General features: G+C 40.8%; 1 protein-coding gene across 8 annotated transcripts in view; it reads left to right on the top strand.

Annotated features, from left to right (window-relative positions):
- LOC124146269 (phosphatidylinositol 3-kinase regulatory subunit alpha-like) overlaps positions 1-20,887 on the top strand; it is a 219,178-nt gene that overhangs the window by 178,989 nt on the left and 19,302 nt on the right. For all 8 annotated transcript variants that reach the window (XM_046516479.2, XM_046516481.2, XM_046516480.2 and 5 more), the window contains one exon: positions 5,832-5,966. In XM_046516479.2, coding sequence (XP_046372435.1) covers positions 5,832-5,966 — 135 coding nt within the window. The remainder of the gene's footprint in view (positions 1-5,831; positions 5,967-20,887) is intronic.

Raw genomic sequence — 20,887 nt, 5'->3', positions numbered from 1 at the left:
GTATCATACATATGACCCAGGGGTTAAATATTAAATGTTTATACATTCCTCGTAAAGTACATTGCAACATACTTGAGATTTCTCAAGAAGCATTCAAGTAGAGACAGACACAAGTTTTACCCTTTAAACATGGTATAAGTGAGATATGCGACAGCAGTGTGCCGGTCACATGCAGGTATGTAATAAAGCAATACAGTTCTTTATAAATGTCCACAAAGATGTAACTCAGCTGGGCACTTCTTGTGAGGGTATTGACCTATTCACTGTGAAAGACTATCAAGCATATTATTCAAAGCAACAGTGAAGCTTTGACCTTGTCACTTGGAAGGAAATCACACCTGGTTGCTATGGCAATGAATGTCCATGTGCTATAGGTATGGAGATGTCATTTACCTGTCTCTAATTTATCACTGAGGACATGAATAGCAGTTAGGACCGCTGTGTCCCATACATCTGACCAGTCCACACCATGAGTGTATTTATCAGTTAATGATCCACAAGGGATTAGGTACAGAGCAAATGTGTTTCATGACTGTGGGCGAAGGATTTGTTGTACTGTACATTTCGTGTTCTGTATTTGTAGGATATGAATTATCATATCCATTTATTTTACTTCAAACTATTCCGACTACAAAGTCAATTCCATATTTTTTTTAAAAGGGATAACATTCTCATAAGATATTCATTGCTCGGGGATCGATTATCATACAAAGGAAAAAAGTTAATAAATGTGAATCCAACAAAATATTTGTCGGCTACCTTTGGATATCTATATATATATACTGAGAATGTATTTGTCACTTCCAAGTATAAAGAGCCATTGTGATACCCTCCAGCTGCTGGCTTATATGTATATATTGGCTGCAAATTCTCATAATTGAAATCAATGTTCTGTTGTTCACCTTCAGAGCTGGTACTTGTGGAGACAGATGCTTTGGGGTTACATGAAAACTCCCATCTTGCGTCGTCCCTGTGATTTTAGATGCCACAAGTCGGTCTGCAATCTGTATTATTTAACCTGGATCTGATGGTCTTGGGTTTGAATCCCAGATGATTATGTTCCTTGGTGTGTTAGCACCATACCCTGTCTAATTGACTTCAGCGGTGTTGTAAACATAGAGGTCACCACAGCTTGGGGTCACCTCCAATACTTTGCTAACAGGTAGCTGGCTACGATATAGATCATAGAGATTGATGATTGTTAACTAAGTATCGATCGATTATCAATAAATATCAGAGAAGTGACTGAGCAAATTTGCAAAAAGCTCTGAAAGAAATATCATGTTATTAGTGAGTGGTGACACGTGTATGCATGGAATACCTTGTGGATATTTGAGATGTAACACAAACAGTTGCTTTCCGTCTTCTGCAATTGACAATACCAAGTCAGTTTCTGTTAATAAAAACTTTATTTCATCACAATAGTTTGTGGAAGATGTCAATGACACGATTTTCATATCAATAATTGTTAATATTTCTTCCCATCAACGATAATTCCGATTATCAATCTTTGTAGCCAGCCCTACTAAAGGCCAGTGAAAAACTGTTAAAATTCTGATAAGCTACATGCCCTCTCACTCACTCACTCACTCACTCACTCACTCACGTGCTGTGCAGAATCAGTGTACACTGCTTATGGCAACTGGAAACATTTGAGAAAAGTAATGATTATGTGTCCAAAAAATAATTCAAGACGTATTATGTTACTAACACTATTACATCTCTTGTCAGTAATACCTGACACAGCTGTTGTCAGTGAATGTTTTGTTCCTCACTCAATCTTCCACATTCAGGAAATGGCACACTTGCCCCATAATTCTAATGTTTACATGAAATATTTATACATATAGTACGTAGGTAGTACACATATTTCAATCACATTCAGATCTGAAAGGAGAAGATTATACTTTGATTTTATTGATAAAAATAACTCAAGGCCTGCGTATATCTTAGCGACATGGTGTCTTTAAACTCATGCTTTAAAGATTCCCATTTCATAGAATGTAGGTCTTCTGGGACTCCTTACTCACCATGTAATGTATTTGAACAGCTTGACATACCATTCAATCAAGCCAGCATCATGTAATTATATTCAAGGGGTTACAAAAGGATCTGTCTTGAGGCAGATGCTGTTCTTTCAGTGCCACATATATACCTGGAGAATTGGTGACGGCGATGTAATTAATTGTGGTGCAGGACATGAAAGTGCCTCTCATCCTTGGACGTTCCACACTGACCTAGATAGGCGATAAGCTAATTACTTCAGGAAGGAGGATATGACGTTAACGCTGCTATCGCAGGCGATGGAGTGAGTGACGTAGGTTAGATGTAAGGGCGCACTCTATCAATGTAGAAGTCACCTCAGGGCGACGTCTTGGCCACCTTTAAGTGAATTGTTTCAGTATTAAGGCGACTTCACCAGCTTCGCCAACACCTTGGGCTCCAAGTGTGTCGGTATTAGCAGACGCCGACAGCTAGTAATTAGCAGGACAGGATTTCTAGTTTCTTGATTAGAGATTTTGTGTGTTATATTATCAGAAATATGTTCATCTATGGTATAACATTGAGTTAAATGCCATATGATTGGTCATTTAGATTAACACATGTCAAGTGAAGATCCGGGGTAGAATAGGTCTTCAAAAACCCATGCTTGCCGTAAAAGTGTGCTTTGCTTGTCGTAAGAGGCAACTAACAGGTTAGGGTGGTCAGGCTCGCTGACTTGGTTGATGGATGTCATCATATCCCAATTGTTTGGATAGATGTTCATGATGTCAATCACAGGATTGTCTGGTCTGGTCTTGATTATTTACAGACCGCCGTCAAATAAATAACTCACGTACAAATGTACATAAATATTAGTAGCATTTGCAACCCTTCCAGCATGAGTTATTGTTCATGATATCGGAAAGTGAGTTGACTGGTTTCGACCAATAGACCTGAGATATTCCAACTGCTGCATTGATCAATACTCTCACTCACTCACTCACTCACTCACTCACTCACTCACTCACTCACTCACTCACTCATACCCCAGTCAGACCGCCTTCGTGGTCTAGAGGTAGTGCATCCGCCCGGAGAGCGGAAGGTCCAGGGTTCGATCCCCGGCAGTGTCTTACCAAAAGACGTTAAAAGATGGTAGTTGTTGTTACCCTGTCTGGCACGCGGCATTAAGGGGCTAAAACAAGGACTGGTTGGCTCAGAGTCAGTATACTGTGTCTGAGTGGGGTATTCATGTTAAACTGTGGAATCTCAGTGAGCTAGCACTAATAATCGGCATAAGTCCGGACTAGTACAAGCAGCCACACACACACGTGCATGCACGTCGCTATATAAGTGCAATAATCTTGGACATGACGTTAAACCCAATTTCGCCTCACCTCACATACTCTAGTCTCAGTCAGTCAGAAGGGCAAAAAACAGGTGATGAAATTCCGATCCCTGAAATCACCCTAATTGAAGATGCTGAACCTTAATGGGGGTTTTCAAATTACTGTGGCACTAAGGAAGGAAATTTATGGATGTCAATTTCTTTATTATGAGGACAACAATGGCTTGGAGTATATACTTACTCCTTTATCAGGTGAATAAATGCTATGAAGCAGAGAACATATATGTTTTCCTGTTAGAATAACAAAAGAAAGAAGATAATGGTGAAAACTTAACAAGGGGAGCCAACAGATAATTTGGCGCTGATAAAAGTCGTTTCAAAGACTTGATGGGACATCAACATGGAGATGATGCAGTGATATCCATAATAGAGAAGTTGACATCCATAACTTCTCTTCCTTATGTGTATCACTTCTAAATGCCTTTCAACCTATGAAGATCTGGGGTAGAACAGGTCTTCAGCAACCCATGCTTGCCGTAAAAGGTGACTATGGTAGTCGTAAGAGGCGACTGATGGGATCGGGTGGTCAGGCTTGCTGACTTGGTTGATGCATGTCATCGATCCCAATTGCGTGGATCGATGCTCGTGATATCAATCACTGGATTGTCTGGTCCAGTCTCGATTATTTACAGACCACCGTCATATAGCTGGAATATTGCTGAGTGCGGCGTAAAAACAACCAACCGACCAACCTCTCTAAATGTCTTTCAAGGACTTGATACTGTGGTACTGTTCATCATGAACAGCAAAATTGGCAATATTTCCCCTTAAAATGTACCTACCCCGTTACCATATGTAGAAACTTACTCTTTAATGAGAATGACAGCAGTATTTTGTTCAGACCTACACTAAGTTGCATGGCCTCCGCCTATAAACAACTTCACACAAATGCTAATATAACTATTTGGGTCTAAATTAGAGGAAAGATGTTAAGCCTTAGAATTGTTCATGTTAAAATGTCACCAGTTTCTATGGAAAGTTTTTTACAGACGTGACATTAAATATTAAGTAGCCATTAACATGTGTGTCAGTGGTATGTTTGATAAAACATGTTCCAGGACTTGAATTAATAATGTATTGATTCGTAGATGAGAACGTCCACGTGTTTTGTCAACTGGTTTGGCCTGGTTACCTGGTTTTAACCAATCAGAAGGCACAGATGTGACCTAGTCTTTACGCTGTAGCTAAGCTGACAGGATTATTTTCCCTAATGACAGCTACCATGAATACCTGTACTTATTGTGACCCGGTATGGTGGTGGTTGCCTCCAGTGTAATGTAGGTTAATGGAGAAACACCACCACTGACTATTATGGCCTTGACAGAAAATGTAATATAAATGTCAGAACTGTATAAATTGACTTGTTTAAACTGTAATGGGAAATTTCAATAATTGAGTTCTTCAAATTTCTTTTCTTAACTGTCTTACTTCTGAACCACAAGATGTTGGCAAGGCTTCAGTTTCACCCACTTTGAAATTAACTCCAAGGTCGTATGGCCAAATGTTTTTGAATAATTCCTTTTTGGAGTTTTTCAACTGTCTTGTATAGAAAAAGACATTGAAATTAAGTCAAAGGACTTTTTTTCATACCTTTCTAATAATGAGATGTTCTTTTGCACTTCCCGACGGCCATATTGCATATAAAAAAATGCCTACCATTGTTCCGACATCATGATTTGTGTAGTTTTACAAATTTGTGTGAATGTCAAAGTATGCTTCAGAAGTAAAACACACTTAAATAAATCTGTCTTTTATTCTCTGAGCAGGATGTATCAGTGCTTGTGTTCATGCCAGATAGTCATTGCCTCCGTTCCCTCACAAAGCAATCAGTTCCACACTTGTTAGTTTTATCCTTGACATCTCGCGCAATGGGTTATTGATCAAGTGCTGCAAATTATATCAAACCATATTTTGACAGTTTTACTGAGTTTTGATAGATGAAATTAAGTTGATATATTCAATAGATTTCAACATACCGTTGAGCTAATCAGGTTCGTTAGTTTGCTGAGAATAACTGCAAGGTTGCTGATGTGTGTACTCAGATATGTGTGTGCTTCATCTTCTTGTAACAGTCAAGTCGTGTTCAGTCAGAAATGTTTTAAGTTCTCAAGAACACATAAACTGGATAATTCTTTCACAAATACATTTGACCCGTGAAGATCCCTGGTAGAATAGTTCTTCAGCAACAATGCTTGTCATAAGAGGTGACTAACATGATTGGGTGGTCAGGCTCGTTGATTTGATTTATGCATGTCATCATATCCCAATTGTGTGGATCAATGAGCACGATGTCAATCACTAGATTGTCTGGTCCAGATTCGATTACTTACAGACTGCAGCCTTAACTGGAATATTGCTGAGTGCAGCGTTAAACAACAAACAAACAAAACAAAATGGATAATTCTTTCACTAATATATTTTGTATTTTGTGTTTTCCTTTCAGCCGCTGGAGAACTGGACCGTCAACCATGTAATCGAGTGGATGGCAGCTCTCAACCTCTATCGCTACGTGGAGCTGTTCCGAGAGAAAAACATCGCAGGGCGGGACCTGAAGACCATGGATGAGGACAAACTCATGGTAGGCCATGTGTAACATGTGTAACAATGTTACAATTGTAACAATGACCCGATCAGTTTAGGTCTTAGTCTCACAGTCCTTGAACCATATTATTTTCTCTTCTGCCCAGCCCTTACTGTAATGGGAGCTGCTGTAGAATATGTTTGCCACTATTTTCATTCAAGGATCCAAAGGATATGGATAGAGTTGGGGTTAACCTACCCTACCCTAACACAAGCTAAGCCTAAAGATTGAAGAGGCACATGAGATCAGTGAAGCAATTCTAAGCATTTTTTCTTGAGATATATCAAGTTTTTATGATACTTTTGGGTGGCAAACAGATTCTGTTATCGCATCCAAATTGAAGCAAGTCTAGATTTTCCAAAGGGTTCCCATCTCACTGGGTCTTCTTTTCAACTTAAATGTAGTTGCTTGTTTCCATCAAAATTATATATTTCAGAGACTAGCATTAGTCTAAGGTCTGAGTGAACAGGATCACATTGAATCTTCTCTGTGCTGAATCAGTATAACACACACACAAACTTTCATAAAAATGAGCTGTCCTGTTTAATTGTTGAATTTTATATTATAAGAAAGTAATAACTGTGGAGAAGTAGCGTTGTCCATTTTGATCTGAACTGGACACGAGCACACATACAGCTTTGGAGATGGAATGAGCTTGAAGTTAATGTGATAAAAATAGACCTGTATTTGCAATGAGCAGCACCACAATACCTGAAATTTTATGTCTGATTCCTGATCATGTAAAAGTGAAGGTCGCCTGTCTGATTCCTGATCATGTAAAGGTGAAGGTCGCCTGAATGTGAAGTTGACTGAGACGAGTGTCATGCGACAGCCGCATGTAAGCCTCGAGCCCTGATCATCCTGTTTCCAACAACCCAATAGATTCTTCTTCAAATATATCAACTTAACACCACTCTATGGCTTCTGCCTCCAGTTCTGTGGCAGACAGTGTGAGAGCGACACTTGAGACATAGTCACTGTGCATGGCTTGCAAGTCAGAAAGAAACCTTGAAGGTGTCCTAGCTAATTATTGTAAGGACCCTACAGACGAGGTAATCACTCCGACCACGATCTGCGAAGCTGGAAAATACACCATTATTAATTGACCCAATTTATGTTTGATAAACAATAACATTGATAACACCGAAAAAATATGTCGATACCAGAATGAGCCTTCGTCTTCCATTGAGTGATGCAAAATTGTTTCCTGAGGCAAGACAGTTGATGCAAGAATGTCATGAATGACGCCACATGACTATCAGTAATGTATATTTACAGCTATTTATAGCAGTAGATAACAAGCCTATTCATTATTGGAAGGTGATGGTTATAGGATTTTATAGACCAAATATCAAAACTGCTTTACATTTTGACTATTTGTATTTCTTGAATCACATAGGATGATTCCTATTATATACTCATTGTCAAAAGAAACGCGAACCATAAAAACATATAGAGAAGTATGTACTTAAGAAAAGATGTTTCCAATGTGTACCACTTAATGACAAAACTAACAAACAGTCACGTGTTACCACAGCTTGTCTTTATTCGTATCACAATATGCTACACGTGATTTCCAAACTTTACACGCTAATCCTGCACGAGACAAATGGTGCATCTCGAGTCAGGGATCTATGATGTCACATGTGATGCCTTCATGAGCTTCTGTTCACACAACATACCAGTATGATCGTTTGTGCATCGAACCAATCTAATATATCTTGAACATGAGTAATTCTTCATATATTAACCAACATGTATGGTATTTGCATTTCTTTTGTTTGTGAGTATACTTTCAGCATTTAACTCTCTTACTTGAGTTTATCAAATCAACACCCTGAAGATAGATGCAGCGATAGAAACTAAATGTTTGAGTCCACTAGTCCTTATGATGTTAGCATTTAGTAAAACTCTAAAATGGCAAATTTCTACTGGTCCTTATGATACCTTAACTATTGGTCTGGTGGTCAGGCTCGCTGACTTGGTTGATGCATGTCATTGACCCTAATTGCGTGGATAGATGCTCATAATGTCAATCACTGGATTGTCTGGTAAAGACTCGATTATTTACAGACCACCATCATATAGCTGGAATATTGCTGAGTGAGGCGTAAAAACAACCAACCAATCTAAATGTCTTTCAAAGACTTGATACTGTGGTACTGTTCATCATGAACAGCAAAATTGGCAATATTTCCCCTTAAAATCTACCTACCCCGTTACCAGTGTGGCGTTAAACAACAACCAACCAACCTTAACTATTGGGCAGTTTAGTAAAGACTACAACACTGGTGCTATTTTCTATTACTGGATAAGGTCCCTGGGCCCAAAACACAGGTGACAATATTAGGTTAAGTAAGTGTGAAAGTAAATTGGTTTTAACGCTATTCAAAGCAGTGTTAAACCCAACTGACTCAATCGCTCCCTCACTTTGGGCCCAGTGACCTTAGGTGGTGATAAACCTCTGTACAGACTTGTGTCACATAGCTACCAGGATACAGTGGTTCTGGGCTGATAGCAAATGAGAGAACAGGAACAAAATATGTTGTTCAGTATGTTGTTTCGTGTTCATTCCAAAAGCCGAAACACTGGTGCAGCCTCTACTTCGTGCCAGGCTACCTGCCAGAGGCTCCCGATATAGCTGAACCCGTTGGCGCCAATGTGTGGCACACATTCACACTCAATGGAGTATTCCATGACTGATCTGTGTAGGTTGTACCTCAGGTAGCCTTGCTCCAAGGCTGTAAAATGATAAGTCCATGGGTGTGTAGTAATTATATCCTTATAACAGGCAAGTCTAGATATGTGGATGCCAGTCTCTAAAAGGGACAATTTGGTCTCATTATTTATATGATCAAGAAATCATGAATTTGAATAATAAATATTGCCTTAGAGACTTGTACAAGTCTATGCATCAGGGTGTGGATTGCCCAGACAGGCCTCCTCCTGATCTCCAGGTGTCTGTACTTGTGTGTCTGCACTCCCATCTTCTTCCACTTGATCCGCCTCATCAGTGATCTAGATGTTTGTGTACGTAGTCAGTTTGACTTGTTTCAGCTTCAAGCTTGGTTTGTAATGTAGGTGTGTATGTAGGGAAGCCCTTTTGGTAATTGAATTTTTCGTATTGGCTAAACTTGCTGCAGCAGTGCCAGTTTTCCATACCATATTAATTTTTGTTTGTTTGTTGTTTAATGCCACACTCAGCAATATTCCCGATATATAATGGCGGTCTGAAAATAATCAAATCTGGATCAGACAATCCAATGATTGACATCATGAGCATCAATCCAGGCAATTGGGATTCGATGACACGTATCGATCAAGTCAGCGAGCCTGACCACCTGATCCTGTTTGTCGCATCTTATCCATGTTAATGAACTGTATGTTTTGGTGGTGTTGGCAGTCGTCATTATATGTGAAACAACTCGCTGCTTGTACCTGTATGTTGGCCCAAGTAGCCCAGTGGTTCAAGTTCCTGCCTGGTTGTAGTGCTTGTTGGTTCACAACCCACATTATTCCCATGGTTTCCACTCTTATCATGCTGATGAATTTCTCAAACTTGGTATGTATCTCAGGCAGCTTTAGGATCTCCTTCCATACTAAGAACATTTCCCCATGGTGTAACTGTACATGTGCAAGCAGGCTGCTGGCATCGGTATAACATCATCAGTGTACTCTGTAGTTGGTGCTCGAGAAAGAATCAGTGGGATGTCAGTGGCATGTTTTATTAAAAGAGGTCCCAAGTACGTCCAGGTTTCTTAAGATGAAATTTATTTTCATGTTTCAAGCAATGGTGTTCTTAAGTGAATGAGTGAGTATGGTTTTACGCGGTTTTTAGCAAATTTCCAGCAATATCACGGCGGGGGACACCAGAAATAGGCTTCACACATTGTACCCATGTACAATCGAACCCGGGTCTTCAGCTTTACCGGGTCTAAACGCTTTAACCACTAGGTTACCCGACCGCCCCTTGATGTCCTTAAAATTGCTCACAAAATTCTGATCCAGTGCCTCCATTACTACGTCATCATAACATCCCTTGTACTTACAAGCTTTAGCACTTTTCATTGGTATACATTATATATGACATATATTTAGGTGTTGACTGTATTTTGTGATTTTGTGAACAAGGGAAGAGGATGTTGATAACAGTCTTCTTGTTTACCCTTTTATTTTGATCTTGGTGATGAATGACCTGGGAATTCTGTGTCACAATATAACAGGTGCACTGTACCACATCTGAAATTGGACTGAGTGGTTGAATGCCTTGATAGGGCTGACTGTGTGTCATCCTGCTCCAGTGTCGCGGATCGTTGCTCATGTTTACATTCACTGCTCTGCCGTGGTCAAGGTAGATATGACTGTGTGCTATAGTTTCTTTCTTTCTTTCTTGTTTAACGCTGCACTCAGCAATATTCCAGCTATAGGTTGGCGGTCTGTAAATAATCAAGTCTAGACCAGACAATCCAGTGATTGACATCATGAGCATTTATCTACACAATTGGGCAAGTCTGACCACCTGATCCCTTTAGTAGCCTTTTACAGCAAGCATGGGTTGCTGAAGACCTATTCCACCCCAGATCTTCACAGGTTCTCCTGCTATAGTTGAGTTTGGAGTGATGTCATTGTGAGCACAGTCATACCCCCTTATATTCCCTGCTACAGTTGAGATCAGTGTGACGACATCACCGCACATCACCACATCTTGCTACAGTTGAGATCAGTGTGACGACATCACCGCACATCACCACATCTTGCTACAGTTGAGATCAGTGTGACGACATCACCGCACATCACCACATCTTGCTACAGTTGAGATCAGTGTGACGACATCACCGCACACTATCACATCTTGCTACAGTTGAGATCAGTGTGACGACATCACCGCACACCATCACATCTTGCTACAGTTGAGATCAGTGTGATGACATCACCGCACATCACCACATCTTGCTACAGTTGAGATCAGTGTGACGACATCACCGCACATCACCACATCTTGCTACAGTTGAGATCAGTGTGACGACATCACCGCACATCACCACATCTTGCTACAGTTGAGATCAGTGTGACGACATCACCGCACATCACCACATCTTGCTACAGTTGAGATCAGTGTGACGACATCACCGCACATCACCACATCTTGCTACAGTTGAGATCAGTGTGACGACATCACCGCACATCACCACATCTTGCTACAGTTGAGATCAGTGTGACGACATCACCGCACACTATCACATCTTGCTACAGTTGAGATCAGTGTGACGACATCACCGCACACTACCACATCTTGCTACAGTTGAGATCAGTGTGACGACATCACCGCACATCACCACATCTTGCTACAGTTGAGATCAGTGTGACGACATCACCGCACATCACCACATCTTGCTACAGTTGAGATCAGTGTGACGACATCACCACACATCACCACATCTTGCTACAGTTGAGATCAGTGTGACGACATCACCGCACATCACCACATCTTGCTACAGTTGAGATCAGTGTGACGACATCACCGCACACCATCACATCTTGCTACAGTTGAGATCAGTGTGATGACATCACCGCACATCACCACATCTTGCTACAGTTGAGATCAGTGTGACGACATCACCGCACATCACCACATCTTGCTACAGTTGAGATCAGTGTGATGACATCACCGCACACTATCACATCTTGCTACAGTTGAGATCAGTGTGACGACATCACCGCACATCACCACATCTTGCTACAGTTGAGATCAGTGTGACGACATCACCGCACATCACCACATCTTGCTACAGTTGAGATCAGTGTGACGACATCACCCCACATCACCACATCTTGCTACAGTTGAGATCAGTGTGACAACATCACCGCACATCACCACATCTTGCTACAGTTGAGATCAGTGTGACGACATCACCGCACATCACCACATCTTGCTACAGTTGAGATCAGTGTGACGACATCACCGCACACCATCACATCTTGCTACAGTTGAGATCAGTGTGACGACATCACCGCACATCACCACATCTTGCTACAGTTGAGATCAGTGTGACGACATCACCGCACACTATCACATCTTGCTACAGTTGAGATCAGTGTGACGACATCACCGCACACCATCACATCTTGCTACAGTTGAGATCAGTGTGATGACATCACCACATCTTGCTACAGTTGAGATCAGTGTGACGACATCACCGCACACTATCACATCTTGCTACAGTTGAGATCAGTGTGACGACATCACCGCACACCATCACATCTTGATAGAGTTGAGATCGGTGTGACGACATCACTCAGCTCAGTCGTAACCTGCTCCAGGCAAATTGGGAATTGAGTCAGCAAAATGTACTGAGGGCAGTGCAAGGGCAGTACAGTAATCACAGTGGTAATAGATCTCAAGCTCATAATGACTTTTCAGTGCAAACCTCCAAGTACTCAACCCTCCTGAAACCACAAATGCATTCTACAGTACAGCTGTATCAGATCACCACTGGAACACTCAACACTGCCCTATATTCCTGCTAGAAAAGACATGTTTCTTTAAAGTGTAACTTCCCTGGTATTGATGGTTTTCATACGGCTGGTTTAATATGTTGGCTGGGAGCCAGTAGAGATGCAGGGATGTGGAAGGTGGAGGGAGTGTACCGTGTGACTTGTTTGAGCTTCGTCTTCACCATGGGTGTATCTGTACTTGTTAGATAACCGACTAAGAAATCAAGTGAGCTTTTGTCATGGTATGTGGTCCGTCATCAGTCCAATTGTCTGTCAGTCATGAACTTTTGCATTTTCTTCATCTCCTGAAACTGCGAGGCCTATGAAGTTGAAAATTTGCATGAAATGTCCCAGTTATGGTGTCTAAATCATGCTCACAGAATTCCAATTAAATTTCAAACATGGCCGCCATGGGAGCCATATTGAACATGTCATATCTGGCCATTACGCAGCCATTTCTGCATGTTTAATTATTAAATTTGATATGCAAGTATGTGGTTCTCAAAATAATGGGGCATATTTATTTTTTTATCAAGCTACCACCTTTGACTCTACGTACCCCTGTTTCTCTAATGTTACTACATTTTTGGCATCTCTGAAACTACAGTGCCTTTGGAGCTGAAGATTTGCATGAATGATCTTAACTAGGGTATCTTTAAAACTTGCTGACAGAATACACAGCCATGGGGGCCATATTTAGAAACCAATTAATTGCTGTAAATCAGCCATCTATTTTCAAAATGTATTGAAATTTGGCATATGTGTCGTTGGGCCTATCGTGGCAATAAAGGGCAATAAAAATCAATGTAGATACAAAATTGGAAGACCACATCTTAGACCCCAACGCACACAAGCCTGCCACTATGTTTTATCACATTATCTGCATACATTGGGGATCAAGGGAAAATGTAGGTTTTCGCATATTGTTGCCATGGAACCTAACTGAACTTTGAAAAGAAATGGTTCGAGTGACATTAGAATAGGCTGTACGGGCATAAGTTCCCCATCCTACATCTGTTATAGGAGAACAAGTTCAAGCAGACCCAAACTGTCCACGGACAGTGGGCCAGCATTTTTGGAGAATTTGACTGTTAAGTCAGTTACACCTGGCAGGTGAAACAGTCATAGCTCCAGTCAGCAAGGGCCAGTGACCCCCAGTGACCTCAACACTGACCTTAACACTGACCTTTGCAGTTGAAAGAGCTTTTGCCATGCTCCTAACTATCTTCTGTGATACTGCTTGATTAATGTCACTTAAATTTGGCATGAAGAATCCATTTGATCTCATTCAAATCAATGTGATTTTATTGTATTTCTTTCTTTTTTTATATTTTAAGAAACTAACATTTTACAAAAGGTTTAGAAATCTTATTCTTAAGAACCACAGGTCACAGGGCTTAAACTTTGTGTGATTGTATGACAATAAGAAGATTCCAGTTTGTTCAAAGCATCACTATTAGTACTCAATTTCATTGTCATGAACAATTGTTGTGATTGGATTTTTGGGGGTGGTTTGTCTGGAATGTTATGCACCTCTTTTTTTTAAACACACTACAGATATTTGTACCTAACACAAAATAGTGTTGAAATGTCATGAAATTATTTCTTCATAATTCAGGTAAGCTACAGAGCCTTGTGGCTGTATTTTGTTATGGGGGTTGGCTTTGTCAGCTAATTCATGTTCAATACTGTTGTGGGTTGTTACCTGGACCCGTGAAGATCTGGTGTAGAATAGGTCTTCAGCAACCCATGCTTGCCGTAAAACGCGACTATGCTTGTCGTAAAAGGCGACTTACGGGATCGGCTGGTCAGGCTAGCTGACTTGGTTGATGCATGTCATTGATCCCACATTGCGAGGATCGATGCTCATGATATCAATCACTGGATTGTCTGGTCCAGACCCAATTATTTACAGACCGCCGTCATATAGCTGTAATATTGCCGAGTGCGGCGATAAACAACAAACCAACCAACCAACCAACCCTGCGCAAGACTGTTCTAGTCATTGGTCCAGTTCAGTTGTATTGTTCACTCAAGCAGCATTTCTGTTTCAATCCCTGGTTTGTTGTCTCCTCTGTCTTCATTGGTGATATATCTGTGATTTCACATCCATGTAAATAATTTTCAGTCAATTTCTTCATCTAACAACTTGGGCGGTTGTGTAGCCTAGTGGTTAAAGCGTTCATTCGTCACGCTGATGATCCAGGTTCGATTCCTGACATGGGTACAATGTGTGAAGCCCATTTCTTGTGTCCCCCGCAGTGATATTGCTGGAATATTGCTAAAAACGGTGAAAAACCATACTCACTCACTCACTTAAGGACACCATTGCTTGAAACATGAAAATAAATTTCATCTTAAGAAACCTGGACGTACTGGGGACCTCTTTTAATAAAACATGCCACTGATCCCTTCCCTAGCACCAACTACAGAGTATACATTTTTAATGTTGATGTTGATACTGTATTGATACAAATTTATGAATATCTCTGCTAAATTAATAATCCACTGACACAGAAAAATTTACGTTTGTTTAGATTACCGTGATTAAAATGGACAATGAGATGGCAGAAAGTTCAGCTTTATCATTTAATGGATCCGTCTGGTTCATATGTCGCATTAATCTGATTAATTGCAAGTGATAGAATTTTTTTATCTATACACGTACAGAGTAACTAATTTTGTCATTAATCAACATTTTGATATATCCGGATACCTTTGCGTCTATATATCAATACTACTTGCCCATCATTGATACCCAAGTATAGATATATATATTTGTGGCTAATGTAATCGTCGAATTCGACAGCCTACGGGCAAGTGTGAAGCAACTGAATTATCCACATTTCATTGCGGACTAGAAGGTGGTTGAGTCAGCAGCAGCAGCATCCAAGATGTAGATTTCCAGTTCACAAAACCCTCCTCCTCCTCTTCATCATCTTCTACTGCTGTATGGACAGTTTTCATTCCTCCTATATTTCCCGACTTGCTGCGAGTAGGTTCTGTTCTGTGAGTGTGTGGCAATCAATGCCCCCTGTTCTTCACTCATCAATAAATAAGAAAGAACCTGATTCGTCTGAACTCTGTACATGTGGGTTAGTGAGATGAGAGTTCCATGGTTGGCGGACTGACTCACAACTTTCACCAGAGAAGCTGCCAGACTTATGTCATGAAGTTAGTTGTCTGGCAAGCAGTCTTCCCATAATGCATTTCTGCAGGAATCTGGTAGCTTCAGCACTCAACACAAAAAATCAAGCATTCCTTCAAAGCTGCCAGAGTGATTGATATAAAATGTCTTCTGGTCGGTGATTTTTTTTTCCGAAGAATACTCGTGGGAAAGTGGAATGATGGGATATATTACAAGGATGAGCAATATGCTTGTGAACGGAGGAGGTGTGATTTGGGGGGGAGGGGGTAGGGTGAGATGTACTGACCGACTTATCCACTTTGTTGAGTCTGAGAGGAAGAGTAAGATATCAGGACAAACTCTGAAGTTTCATCGCTGGCCGAATTTTTCCGGGAAGTGTTAATCACACCATGAGATAATGGCAAGCTGACATTACATCGCAGGGGTCATGCTGGGATGGAAATTTTTGACAATAAATATTATGTTTGATAATAAAACAAACAAAAGGGTTTTTAATGGTTTGTGTGGAATGTGTGTGAGGGGGTATTTCTCTTGACAGATAAGACAGACAGACAGACAGACAGACGTGTAAACACACAAAAAAATCATAAAGAAATATCAGTATTACAGATGTGATAATATACATAAAATGTCATCATTTGATTAAGATCAAGGGGTATTTATTACTTGAAATTATAGATATGGAAACAAATGCAATTGGAGTTGATGGCCTCATTATCTGATGATGTAGTGAAATAATTCGTTTTCATGATTGTGAACATTTACATTTTGTGTGGATAAGTTTCAAAAGAGTGTATTTCTTTCTTGAGTGTGCTTGGTACACAGTGAAGTAGGTAGTGTTTTTTCACCATCAATGGTTGACATGTCATACGATATATTGACATGTGCATATATAGCATATACCGGTGCTCTGTGTGGGTCAAGATGGCTGCTGGGAGCCATCAATACCATTCCATCCCCAGAATCCTAACCAGGAGATTAGGCCTGTAATACAAACAAATTGTATCACCTCATTGTGCCACATTTGCTTATTTTAGCGTAATATAATATGTTCAATAGCGTGGGCAGAGGTTTATGGTATTAGAGAGATTTAGGTTGTACACTTGGTGGGAGTCCCCCCAAATAAACCCGAGGAAGACCTCTCTGACACCCTAACCGTGTCTTGTGTACTGCTGTTTATCTCGGGATTGTGGCTTAGTGATTGACAGGGTGTTCCTGGAATGGGGCCATTAAAAAGTAAATTCCCAGGATGGGATTGGCCGTACCTACCGCCTCAAGAGACTGCAAGTGTTCCGTCAGCAGCTTCTGTCTGACAAGTTTGGCATCCAGACCTTCATATCTAACTCTTCTGTTGTCCTGAAAGAATACTGATTCATCTGTGAGATTTTAAGAATGATGATTTGTCTGTCATGACTTCTTGAAGAAATTCCTTATTGATGAGGGCAGCTTATCTGTGAAAATGTTCACTTGTTCGATGCATTTGGAAAGGTGTTTGATTCCCCATAGTAACACTATGTGAAGTCTAGGGCTTGGACGAGTCCATATATACTGTAAATCTTGAAATTAACGCGGGTGTGAATTAAATGCGAAAAATGCGAGTGGTCTTTGCTCGCATTATTAAACAATGCATTTATATCAACAATAAGAATTTTTGGATAGCAGAAATACCAACTCAGACATACGCTGAAAACAAACAACTATGTATTCCACATCACTGTTTATTGAGCAGCACTTGTAACAAGTATATAAACAATTCCATTCAAACAGTAATTACATCCTGTGAATTGTCACTGCTTGGGTCAAGACAAGAGTTCTACTCACTGATGTCATCACTGATCACACCTGCAAGTCCAGACAGAAGCCACCCACGCGTCACGGTGTCTTTGTTCTTTGCGACTGCGTCAAAGGCTGACATGAGCCAGCGTGCATGTATTGTTTTAGCGAAAGTACTCTAATCAGTGCTAATGAGCGGTGCTATTTGGTATGTGATATGATTAATGTAAGGTTGGATTAAGGTGAGGATTCTCCTGTAAACCTGACAGAAGACATTTTCTTTAGATATAAATCCACTGATGCTTGAGAGGAGGGGGGTGTCGCATTCATATTGAGTCGCATTATTGACTAGGGGCCAGCGGTCGCATTCTTTTGGAGACACATTAATTTCACGATTTACAGTACTCCCCGGGTAGTCGGGTACCCTCCCAACTTTCACCCGGCCCTACATTGGGAAAAGTATTTGCTTCCATAGTTACACTATGTGAAATCTGTTCTAGGCGGCACTGCTATCATGTTGATGAATATTGCTGAAAGAAACTGAAAAACCAATCACTTCTTAACTTCCTTCTTCTCACACACTCTCCTACTCCCTCACTCTTACTCCCTCACTCTCTTACTACCTCACTCACTGTCTTACTTCCTCACTCACTCACTCACTCACTGCCTCACTCACTCACTCTCTTCTTCCCTCCCCCCTGTGTATTGTAAGGGTTAAATCACTGATATGACATCCGTGAAGGTGCGGTATGACGGCTGTGGTTAATGTGTGATTTGATGCCTGTGGTTTAATGGGTGCTTTATGGCTGTGGTTTAAATGTTTGGTATGACACTTGAGATTTTGAGGTTAACCACGCGCAAGCAGGATGGGTTTTGATGGAATGAAGTCTGTTGGGGGAGTGGGGAGGCAGGAGGCATGAAGGACACTGCATGTGATGGGATCTGCTGAGAGGGTGTCTGTGGTCGTCAGGGGTCGGGGAGGATGGGATGGTCTCACTGTATGGTTAGGGCACCAGTCTGTCTCATCCATGGAGGTGTTCGGGAAGTAGCTGTCAAGTTGTCATTGAGCTTTAATTGTGAAATAAATTGTGAAATAAATGTATCAAAGCCCAGTAAACATGTAAAATCTGCCTGTTTGGTAATCACTGTTTATGTCTATGAATAATTAAAGATACTATTGATTACCCTGATCTGTTTATCCAGAAATTTGTGCATCTTTACAATTATATATTATTATTTTTTATTTTAATTTTTGAATTGATATTTTGTATTCCTGTATCCCTGTTATATTTATATTTCTGATGCCAGGGGCTGTGAAAATATAATTGTTAGGTAAGATTAAGGTTATGAATGTGATGACATCCCCCTGACAACCATGTCATAAACTGTGACCAGAAAGTTTGTACAAAGTCACATTCTCAAAACAACTCTAAGATGGACTTTACAATTATGTTTGGAATGGTACTGTCTCGGTTGTCTGTTTCTCTGCAGACTAGATATGAGTGAGCGAGTATATTTTTACGCCGCTTTTAGCAATATTCCAGCAATATCATGGTGGGGGACACCAGAAATGGGCTTCACACATTGTACCCATCTCAGGAATTGAACCCGGGTCTTCGGCGTGACGAACAAACGCCTTAACCACTAGACTACCCAACCGCCCCACTATATGAAGGCAAGTGATGGATGGATGAAGAGGTACCGACTGGGGTCAACATCTAGAGGGAAGGTGTGTTGTTGAAGCGGCTTATGCATCTGTTGAAACTGTACAGTGATGAGGTTGTCTAGAGTTACATGTGACCAGGTACCCTCAAGCAGGGTGTCATGACAACCTCCTCTCCATGGGTGTGTTCCGATTGGGTCAGGATAATCCTGGATGACCAGCAAGGGTTCTGCCTATATGCCTACATTTGCCTGTACGTACCTATATCAAGTTTTGGCCTGTAGGAAATGTCAAGGTGCCTGTACAGATCGTATTCACTGCAGTCCGGGGGAAGCCATGGTGAGATAGAAGGCCCAGAATAGAAAGTGTCAAGACACAAATAGCAACACTTTCGCTAAACGACATTGTTGTTGGTCGAATGGCATTTAATTGCTTTCTTCCAGCATTGGGTAGGACCCAGTGACGAATGTTCTGTAGAAATGGTTACTCGGTAACTGCAACACTCAAGTGGAACAGTTATCTGTTGTCATCCATTGTCTGTTCTGTTTTATGCTTCACTCGCCTTCCATGTTTCTTGTAGATTCATGTTTTAATTACTTTGAAATGAATAATTCTTCCAATGATGACAAAAATCATATAAGATTTAAGTGTCATTGATTAGACATATAAATATATTTTGTGATTCAAATAAGTACTGTATGTCAAAAACCCTGTAAGCACAATCTAAATAGTATAACAAACATATCTAAATTACTCAAAATATCTTTCTAAGATTTTAAGAAACTCACAGCTGAAGAAAATAGACGGAAGTACTTCTATTCATGCCACCAATGCACTAATTGACACAAATAGGTAGCCTTGCTCTAAGGCTGTACTGAAAGATAAGTCCATGGATGTGTTGTAATTCTATGTTCCTAATAGGCAAGTCTAGGCAGGCTGACTTGGTTGATGCATGTCATCGAGCCCAATTGCGTGGATTGATGCTTATCACATCAATCACTGGATTGTCTGGTCCAGACTCAATTAATTACAGACTGCCATCATATAGCTGGAATATTGCTGAATGCGGCATTAAACAACAAACAAACAAGGATATGTGGACAGTAAGGACTCCAGTCTCTTATAGGGACAACTTGTTCTTATTATTTACATAATCTAGACTAATAATTATTAGAGACTTGTACACGTCTGACAACTAAGGTATCCTCAACTACCAGCCACAGTGTAAAGGTCTAGGTGACTATACTTGTCCTAAAAGGCTACTAACGGGATCGGGTGGTCAGGTTCGCCGACTTTGTTGATACATTGCGTATATCGATGCTCATGATATTAATCACTCTATTGTCTGCTCCAGACTTGATTATTTACAGACCGCCGTCATATGTCTGGAATATGGCTGAGTGCGGCGTCAAACAACAAACCGACCAATGTAAAGGTCTGGTTGATGATGCGGTGTTGAACTAGCCATTCCATTCAGGAACTCAGCAAGTCATGAGTCAGCCAGATGATGAAGATGACAAGATCGAGAAGTGGTAACACATTGTAGATCGTCAAGGGAAACCATATAATCAATACATACCAACCACTGGAGCATAGAGATCCTAGCTGGGGACAAGCTCTTGCTTGAAACACTCATCCAACAGGATCAAAGGAATCAGCTGGCTTTCATGTGAAACTGCTGACTCAGTGTTATTTATAGATCACTGTTCACCATTTGAGTGAGCAGCCAGTGCAATGACAGGGTTCTAGCGGAGTGCTGGCATGGTATCTAGTGGTTGAGGCAAGGTCAGATGTACTGCTTGCAATGTGTTACAGTACATTCTCATAAACAGGCTTTGT

Source organism: Haliotis rufescens, unplaced genomic scaffold, assembly GCF_023055435.1.
Source record: "Haliotis rufescens isolate VD_foot unplaced genomic scaffold, xgHalRufe1.0.p SCAF_2, whole genome shotgun sequence".
NCBI classification, from domain to species: domain Eukaryota; kingdom Metazoa; phylum Mollusca; class Gastropoda; order Lepetellida; family Haliotidae; genus Haliotis; species Haliotis rufescens.
Note: the sequence above shows the minus strand (reverse complement) of the source record. Positions and strands in the feature narration are given on the sequence as shown.